The sequence below is a fragment of the Lampetra fluviatilis genome, chromosome 47 (genome assembly GCF_964198595.1).
Source record: "Lampetra fluviatilis chromosome 47, kcLamFluv1.1, whole genome shotgun sequence".
NCBI lineage: Eukaryota > Metazoa > Chordata > Hyperoartia > Petromyzontiformes > Petromyzontidae > Lampetra > Lampetra fluviatilis.
Genome location: NC_136321.1, coordinates 8,424,369 through 8,438,287, shown reverse-complemented (window position 1 = coordinate 8,438,287; position 13,919 = coordinate 8,424,369). Strand labels below are relative to the sequence as shown.

The 13,919-nt window shown below is 50.9% G+C and overlaps 1 protein-coding gene across 3 annotated transcripts in view; it reads right to left on the bottom strand.

Annotated features, from left to right (window-relative positions):
* Window positions 1-13,919, bottom strand: part of PDE10A (phosphodiesterase 10A) — an 83,762-nt gene that overhangs the window by 28,285 nt on the left and 41,558 nt on the right. For 2 of the 3 annotated variants that reach the window (XM_078877362.1, XM_078877365.1), the window contains exons 4-9: window positions 9,294-9,414; window positions 6,484-6,533; window positions 3,653-3,793; window positions 3,151-3,306; window positions 2,697-2,747; window positions 720-778 (exon numbers count right to left, since the gene is read on the bottom strand). In XM_078877362.1, the coding sequence (XP_078733488.1) occupies window positions 720-778; window positions 2,697-2,747; window positions 3,151-3,306; window positions 3,653-3,793; window positions 6,484-6,533; window positions 9,294-9,414 (578 nt within the window). Of the gene's footprint in view, window positions 1-719; window positions 779-2,696; window positions 2,748-3,150; window positions 3,307-3,652; window positions 3,794-6,483; window positions 6,534-9,293; window positions 9,418-13,919 lie in introns of all 3 variants that reach the window. The other variant, XM_078877364.1, reaches the window with a different exon arrangement.

The window sequence follows — 13,919 nt, the reverse complement described above, 5'->3', positions numbered from 1 at the left end:
CAGAAGACGAAGAACGCACTTCACAGTAAGCAAGCGCTGCGAAGCTCGCCAACGGGACAACATGTACACATGGCGTCACCTTTGCCAGGGGGTGGAGCGGTGGCACGGTGTTTCTACCGCGCTGCGCTATGAACCCGGCGACCGGAGTCCGATGCCAGCGGCAAGTGATATCTGAACCGGTCCGCCCCCCCCCCCCCCTCCCTCTTGGGTTTTTCTCTCCGGGCACTTTTATTGGCTCTTGCTCCCAAATGATGACAAAAAAAAAATAACTTTTTCTTTAGAATAAATATCCCGCGAACAACGTCATGAGACTCGGTGAGTCTCCACTGAGCAGATAAATAATGAAAGTTGCCTGTTGGAATTACTCGGATAGGGGGTGCAATGGAACAGTGGTCACCGCGCTGCACTTCGAAGCCGAGGATCTGAGTTTGATTCCTGGGAATGGCTGGCATCAGTAGCGAGTGATGTCTAAACAGGTCCTGAGCCTCCCATCTTCACCAAGACGCACTGACCAGCGTTGACGAAGTATGGTTGAGCAAATAAATTAATAGATAAATATGAATGGCATTGGTGGATTGAGAATGGCTGGATTTTCTGTTTGTGCTTGTTCTCATCATGTTTAGTCTCAACCTTCCGACGACACAAAACACAAAGAGCCACAGGCTCGGGTAAAGCCGGTCGCTTTAACGCTGCTCCCCATCCCAATCTCGTGGACTCACTTGGAAACGTCCAGGAGGAAGTCGTTGAGCTCCGTCTGCTTGGCCAGCCCATGACTCACCTGGGAGAGGAGGAGGGGGGGGGGGCACGTGACAGCGCTCCGAGACTGCTCCTTGATATCCGCGAAAGGAAAGCGGTCCACGCGCCAATTCAATACCGTTTGTGCGTAAACTTTCACCCATGCTTTCAAGTGTAAAGTGAGACCTCCAACGATGATTCGGTCGTCTCTCAGCGGTGAAAGAAGGGGGCAAACCCGAAACCAATGAGGCGGCAAGATAATGTCGGTTTCTTTACTTTTATTTTGTCTTCGCTACCAACTGTATCCCTGAATGTGCCATCGGAGTCGTGTCTAAGTTTGCTGCCAAATCTTCCGATCCAAGGTCCGCGATTACCGTATCACTCCATTCGCTAAATATCGTCACATCCCGATCAACAGTTAAATGTTTTTTTCTTAATTGTATTTAATTTCCATACGAAATCATTACGATTAACAATTACCCTTCAAATTCATGTTTTGCTCATTTATTTCCAGAGTAATTAACGGCGTGGTAATTATAGTATGTCATTATTTTCATCGTTAATTTGATTATGTAATGATCTCTTGTGTAACTGACAGCACGTGCCTTATCAGTGCTATAGATTGTGAATTTGAAATGTATCGAATACTTCCGGCAGGCTTGTGCTGAGTTAAGTGCAGTTATCTTTTAGTTAAGTTTTCTTTATTAAAAATGAAAGCATTGCAAAGCACAAGCACAATTGAATACAAATTGTAAATCCCATTACAAGGTCAAAAGGGGAAATGAGATTACGATAATCGTTACATCCTAAAAATGAAGTTCACATTGCACCGTGAAAATTCAGGAGATGATGAACGAATTGAGATCTCTCGCAGAACAGTGTTAGAGAACAGCCCACAAAGGCAGACACCCCAGAGCTACCTCTGAGATCCCTTCAAGTGACCTCTGGTCCACACAGTTGGGGGCGGCACTTTCCCACCTGCCCTGCAACATAGAGTAGTGTGTGTCGCGTGACAATTACAATTATATGTTTTAATTCTCATACCTGACGCTGTGCCAAATTACGCGCAGTTGCCCAATCCAGAGCCATCGTTGATTTCGTGCTATCATCGGTGACTGGGCTGCGGCCATCAACTCACGACACTTGAGGACCCTGTATAACCATCAGCCAGTTCCCTGGAATCGAACCCAAAACCTCAGTGGTGCCACCCAGCCACCTCCCACGTATCCCTCCGATGACGAAAGTGTTACTTTATTTTCTCTCGATTATCGTTTGTACACCACCGCCAACGCAGTCAATCCGTTCGTTCAATAAAGCAATGGTGGGCTGAGCGCTCACCTTGACAGCCGCGAGGCGGTGCACCCAAAGCCGTGGACGTCAAGTGCCTCGACGTCGAGGCACCGAATTAAAAGGGCCCTAATCGGCACTGACCGTCTACCCCACAGCTTTGACCACGAAGCCCACGAGCCCTCGCTCGTGATTTAGCGGAAGAGCAATTCTGCGTTTCACAGACAGGGGTCAGGCCCGGGGTTGTTTCTTAAAGGCTAGTCCCGCGACTGTGACGTTTCTCAGTTTTGTGGGTTTATTTTTTTACTCACGACCATGAGCCAACGGGTGGGCTCAGCTTCAAATTGAAAACTCACGAATGAGTGGGCATCGAGACCAACTCAAACCGCCGCACGGATGAAAAGGAACGGCGCTTAATATCTCACGGAGTACATCGTGAGCCGCCGGACAGACTGGCAATGTTGCGGCACGTGACTAGTGGTAGCCACATTGCGGTAGGCGAGCAGGACGCGATATGCCGGGTGTGTAAATGTGTTTTAATGAAGACGATATAATGGGTGAGTCGAGTAGGAGGCAATGGGGGAGTAGCCGGTGATGGGTTGGTTAGCTTAGGGGCCGTGAGTGAGCGTCCAGCGGCAAGCGAGCGAGCGAGGTGCTGGCGAGTTGTTCTTTACCTGCACCTGGTGAATAGCCACAGACGCCCACGCCAGCAAGGCGGTGGCCACCTGTGCACCAACGGCCGCACATACAATGCACACACACACATGACAAACATGTAGACCCACACAAAAATTACAATGCAAACATGAGAGCTCAAAAGACAAAGTCCCCCTGTTAGAGCAAGTGCTGTTAGCGAGTAGCAGCGTCTATGAAGGCCGGCACATGCACACGAGGGTGGCGAACATCACGCCCGGCCGCCTTTGTCTCCCTCGTGGCGATGTTTACACATCGTACCAGGTACTCATTTGAGGCTGAGTCGACCTAGGGAAGGCCCAGGACCGGTTCGAATACATCGTCACTGGTGTTGGCCGTGAGCGGAAATCGAACTCGGGTCGCCGGGTTCGCAGCGCAGCGCGCTAACCGCTACACCACGGCTCCCTACACAGGCACACACACAGACGCACACACCTCCTGGTGCCGGATGGTGAAGGGCTCCTTTCCCCAGCGCCGCTGTAGCTCGAGGACTCCGAGCAGATCCCCGTTGGCGGTGATGAGCGGCAGGCAGAGCACGGAGCGCACCTGGGCGCCCGGGTCCAGCCCCACACCCTGGGGGAACCGCTCATCCTGCCACCGACAAACACAAAAACAAAGATAAAGGATCCCCACCCTCATCCATAGCCACCACGGACTGTTGGGGCAAGTGCAGTTTAGCGCTCTCCCCACCGCCCTCTCCCCACCGCCCCCTCCCCACCGCCCCCTCCCCACCGCCCCCTCCCCACCGTGCTCACCCCACCGCGCTCACCCCACCGCCCTCACCCCACCGCCCTCACCCCACCGTGCTCTCCCCACCGCGCTCACCCCACCGTGCTCACCCCACCGTGCTCTCCCCACCGCGCTCACCCCACCGCCCTCACCCCATTGTGCTCTCCCCACCGCGCTCACCCCACCGTGCTCACCCCACCGTGCTCACCCCTAGGATGTCTTCCACCAGCACCGTCTGTCGCACCTTGGCGACATAGGCCGACACGGTGGCGCCAAACCCCACGGGCCCAGCCGGGATCAGCCTCTGCTGACCCTCTTTGGCTCCAGTCGGCGTGAAGAGGCACAAGCTCTGCGCAAAGGTCAAAGTGGGACACAATAGAGTTGACCCCCATGGAATTCTCACGGCTGGGGTCAGAACACTCCACTGTATATGAATTCAAGTATCAGACGACAACAAGAGACGGGATAGTGTCCCGCTTGTAAGAGTGACCCGGGTCACCGAAGTCACAAAGGCAAAGCAAGTAAAGTCAAAAAGAAAACGACGGCATTGAAGCGAGTAGAAATCGGCGGCAAGAACAACTGCGTCACACGATAAACCGAAAATATCACGCAAACGTTAAACAGCGGTAAATAATAAATCCCTACAGAGCAGGTCGGCCCACGCAGACCATATTTGGAATGATCAAGATATGATTGCGCACGGGACAATTGCGATTAAGTTACAGAAATATTGAACAGAAATAATATGGCAATTTTGAACACAACTCCCCCACACCTGTGGGTGGACTGGAAGTTTGACCGCCCACCCACTCCCCTTCCAAGCCTAATTCTGACCTCTCGAAACTTTTGTTTATGCAGCTGATGATTGCAGTGACATCACCAATTCCCTCCCATAATATCCTCCCATCCAGCGACACACACAGAAGTGCAACTTTTTTTCCCGCAAATATTTTCGTTACTAGTCGGGTAATCTAGCCAATAATCGGTAAAGTAACGGGTTATTTAAATAATTGTGTGGCTCAGCCGTACTATAAACTCAACGCGTTCATCAATGACACTGTGGCCTTAAAAGGAAAAATGTATCATACGTGTCGTTTTGGGTAATGGCCCTTCTCCATAGCACACGGTTTGTACTATAAATAACGTTTTTCAAAATCATAGAATCCGAAGAACGAAACGCCTTTAGTGCTGGCTCATTTTACGGAGAGAATTCAACAGCCAAAGTTGGACACGCGCTGTATTTAGCATTCTTAGAATTCAGCGGTAATGCCCGGCGCCTGCGAAATTACACGCCGAGGCATCATTAGCAAAATTACGGCAGCAGTGGGAGAAATGTTCTGAGTGGACTTGTCCCTGCCTTCCGCGTTTCATGCTGCAAATACCGCTGAGCCTCACGGCACAGCACACACGCTTCACGAGCAGCTCTCCCCACTCCGTCACCAAGCGCCGAGGCCATATATGGAACCGATGCAAGCGGAGCGACTAAAGCGAGAGGGACCCAACGGTGAAGTCACATCTGAGATGCATTGGCAGCTACAATAAAACATCGTCATGGACAGCCCCCTACATCCCAGCGGTGGAAAGGAAACGTATAGCGGTGAAAAGAGGCCCGTATCAGGCGTGGGGTGACATACTACGCTACGGCCGGGTTTCACAGTAGCGCAAGATGGTCCGTACGTGCCTGCCCGTTGCGTTACTGCGTTTTGATTTAAGTGCTTTGAAGTTTCTGAGGACACGAGCGCGGGGGGCAATCATGCCGTGCGTGCCCATGAAACCAAAGCAAGTAAAGACACGGAGTTACAGTTCAGCGCGTGGGAGCAGATTTAGGATGCGCGTCGGCGAAACGGCAAATTCCTCGGCCCAGTTTCCCAGCCTTCGCTCGCGCGCGAGTTTTTCAGATTGTTGATATTTTTTTTTATATTCAGTGTTTTCACTCGTCCAGAACCGCGTCGCAGCGTACATCTGCGTACCATTCCACGAGCGATGTTCGATGTTTGTTTACGCATTTCAACTACGGAGGGCTGCCCCCCCCGTGTAAACCGAAGCGTTGCCTTTTAGCCGACTACCGTTTCCGAGCGCTGCGGAACGGCGAGTTTGTTTGTGCCGCTCGTTGTTGCAGAGGTTCGCGTTTCGAGCCACGGCTTAATTACAGACGGGGGGGCAAGAACTTCAAAGTTGCGCCGTGGTGGACGTTAAAGGGCTAGGACAGGGGTCGGCAACCAAAATAACAAGAAGAGCCATTTCTTTCCAATTCGGTTCAAAATTCAGTATTTCAAGAGCCGCAATGCATCTGAGTACATACTGTACATACGTACATATCGTCAAGAAGCAGCCCGTAAAGAGCCGCATGCGGCTCCGGAGCCGTAGGTTGCCGACCCCTGGGCTAGGAGATGTTAACTACCTCGCCTGGTATGCAGGAGGTTAGTGGGTTGGATCCCGACTCTGACGCATGCTGCATATTTGGAGTTTGTGGCGTCTCTCTCCCCGTGGTCGCCTTAATTTTTCTCCGGCTCCTCCGGTTAGTCCCCTCCACATTTAGAATCCACACGCGCTCAGAGTATTTGGCTGCTATAAATTTCTACATTGATGAGCCACTTCGTTGAGCTCTCATTTCCGGCGAGGTCGCGACTGAAAAAGAGCTGCACAACTCAGTGGAGCCTTACCTTGTTCAATAAAAAAAATAGTTTATTGATTTTATTAATTTGAAAAATGACACCGCAAAGTCCTCAACTGGGATCACACGTAGCAACATCGAGTCCTGCTGTGAAACTACTGCAGACTCGTCTATTATCGAATTGGGAAGAAAACTCAACTTGACAACATGGGCCCCCCCTATACTGGCAGGCTCTACTCGCCTGTGAAACACAGAGTCACCACCGTAGCCTTGCGTTATAAGAATGGCCCCGGTGCCGAAAGTACTAATTTACTATCACCATCGTTGGTGTTGTTATTATTAGCTGAGAACCTGCAGAGACTGCAGAGAGATGGTATGTCAGGGGAGACCTGGATGACGGTGGTCACCGTGCAATTGACACTCACGTTGTTGCATTCGCCCAGGAAGTAGAGGGAAAATCCATCGGCGTTCGTTGCTGAAATTTGGGAGCGACAAAAGCAGGGGATTAGCAACTCGCGTTCGGCCTGCTCCTCCTGAAGAGCGCCGCCCGCACAGTCCGCAACGGGCGGTGACGTTAACCCACCGCGCACGCACCAGGGTCGCCGTGATAAGAAATCCTTGACGATACGAGATGACTTTTCGCACTTTGACGATTTGTTGCTGCCATTAGAATATTCCCACAACCCTGTAAGTGTTTTCTAATTGGCGTGTGTTCTTCGCCTGCCAGAAGCCTTCTCGGTGTTGCGCGCACGCAGTAAACGTGCAAAGTTGGTCTCAAAATTAGCACGTAGTTGGAACCGTGGTTGTAACCGGCGCGTAACGTAATAAAAAAATAAGTACATTAGCCACAAATATCATGATTTCATATGACCACCATTCCGCCCAATTAAGGCGGAAAAATATGTGTAGCCAAGCGCTCATTTATTTGCTAATGCACATTTGTTGGAAACTGTAATTATTATGCTCTTGCTAGTTCACAATTATTTCTGTCAGCAAATAAAATATATATATTTTTTAAAACATGCGCAACGATAAAACCACTATATTGCAATGTTTAGCAAAATGAACAGTAACAATCAAGGTGGACATTATATTGGACGATATATCATAGTATCACCACACTGCGCCAACTCGAATGTTCACAAACCAAGACCTAGACACGCACGTACGCAAGCACGTGGACACGTATAAGTGCGTGCACACAGGTACACAAATACACACGCACCACTTTGCCCTCTCTGGATGGTTATCCATCCAGACGCACTACAGGCCTAACGCCTGCTTAGATCCTCAGATCTAACGTTGTGCGCATTTTGGTGTAAAGGTACAGCCCTGCAATTGCTCGCTCGCACCACTGCTGACAAAAGGGCCTCCCCACTTGAGGGAACTACTTTAGGGAGAAGGGATATTGGCCTACTCTTCCACGACTGGCCAAGGCGGGGGAGTACCCACACTTTATCCCATCACTCACAAGTGACCTGGCGATCTACTAACAATTTATAATGCTGCTGGGTGGACAGATGCAGGTGGAGATAAGAAACTTGCCCCGTGGTTTCAACTGCCGGTCTGAAGAGATTGCATTTAACTGGCGAGTCCGATGTGCGACCCATCATTTGGCCGCGTTAGAAAAGGATTAGAATTGCTTTTTTGTTTAGTTTGTGTCCTTACCCCACACCTCCGATTAGCACCGTTGCCCACGTACGGTGGTGCGAAAGGAGTTCAACAAACGCACATACATTATTTGCCTGGGCTTCCAACAATGGCTCTGTGAGATAATTGGCACCTGCGAGGAAAGGTCCGGTACAAAGTCCTCGCTTACGGCCAATGTTGTGTTTGCCGCGTCTGATCTGAGACGGGGGGGGGGTTGGGATTTTTACTCTGAAGAAAGACAAACACGCAATGATGGATGCCTTTTTTCTCATTTGCAAGGAAAACCGCACCGATTGTTTCGTGTAAACTAGCCGGGGCAGTGAGTGGTTAAAGTAGCTGGGGCAGTGAGTCGTTGTAAACTAGCCAGGCCAGGGGGAGTCGTCATAAACTAGCCGGGCCAGTGAGTCCTTGAGCCACGTCAGGTAGGCGCCAAAAACGATACGTAGTGAATTTCACCATGAAGGAAGCCACGACTGGCCAGTGTGTTGGCACAAGACAAATGGTGAATGTTCATTTTTGTTTTATCTGATCTTTGCACATCTTCGTGCATAAAATAAAATGTGAAAATTTGGAGAAAACCCATGATTTCCAGGCCTGGTTCTCATTGCCTCACACATGTCTCCACAGTTAGAGAATTACTGCCTGTGATTTTGTGGTTTTGTGGTTTTGTGGAGCGAGACACAGAGTTGTTACGGATTGGGCATTAAGGCCTTGGGACATCGACAATGATGATGTTGATGATGATGATAGACCAAGTGCATTGCGCTTAAGGCAGGGGACCGCATGTACAGAAACAACACTGCATCATCCAGGTCAGTAACTGCTTTCTATACAAAGTCGCAGACCCTTATCAGCTTCCTATAACAGCCAAGTGGCTCAGCGGTAGAGAAAGCAGCTCACGTGCGGTATGCTGCAAGTTGAAATCCTGGGTGGGCATTGACGTAGCCCATCATCCCTCCGGGATAGATAAAGTGACTACCACTTCATGGATAAATCAACAGTGGCCTTCCTATGGAGTGACTCGCCCCCTCATCATAGTTTGTTGCCCTCCCGCACCCTCGATGAGCACGGGTGGCTACGTTCGGTGGTGCGAAAGAGGTTCAACATGCACACACACGCAGCAATGTGGAATGTCCACCACGGGCTCAGGGCTGTGAACGGGAGACGAAGCGCTTTCACCGCCTGGTGCAGAGGTTCACGGTTCGAATCCAGCGGCCGCCCTCATTGTTTACCGCGGTGCGGTTTCAAGATCCCCTGGCGTCGCTCGCAAGAGCAGGCCACTGTGTGACGGGCACCAGGGTCCACATTTTCCAGCAATCGAAAAGTCACACCGCACATTACTCAATTGGAATTACGCACGGCGAGCATCGCCTCCGGCTGATGAAACAATGCCCGATTGTCACCCTTGTAAACTGAGACTATCCTGGTCTCTTGTTGAGTTCCCACTAAAAGAAACTTGATTTCAGCAATATTTTTTTTTACTTTGACACCAGAGGGCACGGAGTCGCCCATGTTTGCCACTGGTTCAGGCCGTCACACAGGAGACGACAGCCTGCCTGGCTCGCCCGGCCCGGCAGTTGCGTACCGTTGTGGATGATGTAGCAGAGTTCGTGCAGCAGAAGTTTGCTGTCGCCGCCCATGTCCAGCCTCTGCTCGATGTGGCTGTTGAGCTCGTACACGACCGCCTGAACGTTCGTGTCCTGGTACTGCTGGGAGAGGTGGGGGGGGGGCAGAGGAACGAGCGTCAACTGGCGAAATGCCGCGTCGCTCGCTCAAAAATTGTGCCGTTCCCTCTATTTGTGAGCCGCTATCCCCTTGCGCTGTACGGCCGGCTGTCTCCGTCCGACGTGCTTTTCGGAGCGTGCCGCGTGTCGTTTGGCCCGACGTCCGACGTTCGGGAGCCGAAGAAGCTCCCAGCGCGCAGAGCGAAACGTCGGACATCATGCTGAACAATGCGCGGTAAAAACCCGAAAACCAATTGGGGAGTTTACATTTTGGTTTGCGTCAGATAGGGAGCAGAGGGCCTTCGTCCTCGATTCAAAAGACTTAAGTCGTTACAATGCTGTCTATGCTATTTATCAAAAGAAGGTGTTCCAGCTATAAGGTCACGCTCGGGCCGACACCGTTCGGGCCACGTGGGTTAAGACTCCAGTTAACACCAGGGAGACAAACACTATGGCTTTCAGGAACTGCAAAACACTGATGGCAATCCCTTGTTGCGTAACTTCTAAACTTAGGCTTGCTAGGCAAGCCCTGATCTTTCAATCCACGAAGCGGTCATTAACCAAATTAAATCCGTTTGCTAATCATCGCTCGAAGATGACACGGCACCATCACCCCCCTTTCCTGATGCTGACCGCGTGAGGAAAGCGGAACGGCAGCATTGTCGCTTTGATCTCCCTGACGTAAAAAGTAAAAAACTAATTTCCAAATTGCCCCAGCCCCAAGTGATCATCTTTACCAGCAACAGAGCGGCTCAATTAGCGGCCTACTGCCATGATAATTGGTTAGTTCGGAGGTAATTAGCTAACACGATTGGATGCGCAACGAGGTGTGTGTGTGTGTGTAGTGTGTGTGGTGTGTTTGGTGTGTGTGGTGCGCATGTGTGGTGCATGTGTGGTGCGTGTGTGCGTGCGCGTGTGTGGTGTGTGCACGTGTGTGTGCGCGTGTGTGTGGTGTGTGTGCGTGTGTGTGGTTTGTGTGTGGTGTGTGTGTGTGCGTGCGTGTGTGTGGTGTGTGTGCGCGCGTGTGTGGTGTATGTGTGCGCGTGTGGTGTGTGTGCGCATATGTGTGTGTGGTGTGTGTGTGGTGTGTGTGTGCGCGTGTGTGGTGTGTGTGTGTGCGGTGTGTGTGTGTGGTGTGTGTGTGGTGTGTGTGTGTGGTGTGTGCGCATGTGTGTGGTGTGTGCGCGTGTGTGTGTGTAGTATGTGTGTGTGTGCGGTGTGTGTGTGTGGTGTGTGTGTGTGGTGTGTGTGTGCGCGTGTGTGCACATGAAGAGAGTGGGGAGGGGAAGAGAAAGGTAGCAGAGACACAACCCGAAGAGAAAACACGAGATGGTATGACGAGCCGGAGTGGGGCAAGGTGACAGAGGACGAGAGAGAAGCAGAGTCAAACACAACAGCATCTTCTTCCTCGCACGGCTGATGATCAAGTGCAACAACTAGTCTGTTGCCCTTCCACCCCCCGCACCTCCGATTAGCACGGTTGGCTACGTACGGTGCAAAAGAAGTTCGACACACGTACATACAACTATAATTTTACACTGAGGTGGTTGAGCCAGACGATTGCGTCAGGAGGTGCGGAGTAGCGCATCGCTGCGCTATGCCTCCTGGTCCTTCTTCGCGTTCGTGAAATCGGGCATCATGTCTACGCTGTATGTGCCAATGTCGGGAGAAGCGCGAGTGTCGATGAAGGTTCGTCATCCACCGCTTAGGTTGTCGCGGTTGTGCGGCGCTGCCGTCCGATGTTTCTCTCCACATGCCGGGGAGCTTCAGAAACTGAATTCAGGAACTTCCTGGGGGAATTGAATTCCGTTCCTGAGGAAGCCTCCCAGCACGTGGAGAGAAAGGTCCGTGATGAATCGGCCTCCTCCGCTGTTGTGAACCGGCCCTTGAGTCGTAACGTCGTGTGTTTTTTTGAACGTCGTATTTTGAAATGGAAAGTTTTAAGCACGCGAATAGATGAATCGGAACATGATCAAATGTGTGCTTCCTGCTTCCACGAAACTAAGATTGTCATCTCTCGTGACTGTAACATCGGTGTTTTACACAAGTCTGCAAAACTTCCAAAACGTCGTTGCATTATAACTTTTACTAACGTGATCCGAGCTGGTGCCTGCTGGGCTTAGAGTTTCTTTCAGCTCCAGACCCAACACAAAGATTTGGGTGAAAGTCAAGGAGATTTGGGTGAAAGTAAAGATTATTAAATGAATAATTATAAAACGATTAGTCCATATATTAACAATTAAATATGTATTTATTCCCCCCCCCAAAAAATGTTGTTCATAGGCCTACAAGCCTTCCACAGGCGGACTTGTGTAAGCAGGCAAAACTCTTTGAGGAGTTTCAGCTTTTCCGCATCTCATCGGCAGTAAGCCCAAGTGAATTAACAGCTGCTGGGTTGCCAGCTGCTCTATACGGAGGGTGCAATCTGACCAAACCACCCCAGAGTCCATAATACGCGTTTTTTTGGGTTAGATCGCGTAAATATAAATGTGTCGTTGAACCCGCCACCACTGCCAATTCGTCACTAGTACAGCACAAAGTTGTGTTGGAGAGCCAAGCCACAACATTTACAATCCGAGTACAACGTTTTGCCAGTAATTACAACTAGCTTTATCAGGCGACAGCCAGATTTGTGTTCGCCCGATCTCGAAATACGGCAAAATGTGCTCGCCGTGACGCAGGCGCGCAAACCGCCTGGCGCTCTCTTTTGCGAGTAACGCCAAAGAGGGGAAGGGATCTTTAACGTCCGCCGCGAAGCAGACGGCGTCACGTACGGTTCTCACGCCGGGCCGGTAATAACCAGGGCGGCCCGCCGGAAGTCGAACCGCGAACCTCTGCAGCAAGCGGCGGCCGAACGCACCGGAGCGGAGGATCGTTGTCGCGAACCGAATCGACGAGGCAGATGCACGCCGTTGTTCGACGCAGAGAGATGCATTTTCGATGCCGTAATAATGAGTTGCTTTGCAAGAGGCCACGTAATGAACGACGCCTCAAAGTGCACGAGCTTGTTTGCTTTAGGGGAAAATTAATGGGCTCTTATCTGCATCCTTTTTAGACCGAGGGCTTAACATTATCTTTCTCTCTTCCGTCCGCGCGGGGAATGACCTATTGCCCACCAGTGATTTGGACTGTGTGCGTGCGCGTGTGTGTATATCCGAGCATATACACACACACTCACTCACCCATATACATACCGTAAAAGGTGGCATTTGAATACATCTACTGAAGGTTATGTAAACACCGCGTATTTTTATAAGCTTCGGCAGAACACTGCCCGTGGCTCAAGAATGAATAAACTACATACGCGGGAGGGCACATGCCAAAAACCACTGGGAACGAGATACTAAAAAAGGTATGATTGTTTTAGGACGAATTAACTTCACGGAGACACAGTCGGGCCAAGTCCCAATTCCGACTGCCACTGGCGACCCTTCCCCAGAGCCAGGTATCGAACCCTCGCTGCTTCTGTCAGGGTGGGTTTCTGCTATGTAAGTATGTTGAACTTCTTTCACACCGTATGTAGCCAACCGTGCTAATCGTAGCAACGACATTGGCCATGATCCAGCTGCGATCCACCAAGTCAATTTCCAAGTCGCTGGGTTTACAGACTTGCAGTGCCACCACCACCACACCTAGACTCACACTTTTTTTGAAAATTATTTTTCACGGCCTCAACACTTTTAAATTCTCTTCTTCTCCAAACCCTTAGTCCGCCACTGCTCCGCCACACACGCGACATTTTATGCGCACACTATTTATAAGTCTACATTCATCGATGCGGTCGATGCAGCTGAAAATGAGCGCATTGCGCGGATGACATAACGCCGGGTAGCGTGAACCTTTGAAAGCTAAACTCAACGCGCTGTAAAGGTATCCCAACTGTGACGCACGTGCCCTTCAAGAGATCCGCGATCAGCTGTCCGCACGCCGGCTGTGATACAGCTGCAGCTGCTGCGGCTAATGTGCCAGCTGCCGATGCATTATGTGGAGAACACTGGATGCAGACAGTGAAGTTCTTTGACTTGTTGCTGTCAGTCGTCCCATTGCCTCTCTTTCTCTCCCTCTGTTGTTTTGCAAACACCGCGTTGCGACGCTCCTCCCACGTGTTTTCACGTTGTACCGCGCGTGATTCGGCACGGCGTCCGACGTTCCGCTCCACGGGCCGGGAGATATTCTTTTTCAGGAACTGCGATTTTCACAGCTGAACTCTTCAGTCGCCAAAGGGGCTCCCAGCGCACGGAGCGAAACGTCGGACACCATGCCGAGCGCACGGTACAAAACCAAAAACAGGAACGCAACAACAGCGCAACCACGAAAACCTACGCGGCGGGGTTGTGCTAAATGACGTATGATTAAGTGTCAATTAGACCGAGGTGAACACGTGGCCACGTGGCCCACAATAACCGTGTGTGTCAAGAGACATTGAGCCAGCACCATTGGGCTCCTAGGTTCGAATCCAGGCAACCCGCCCATATGATTAAAACCAG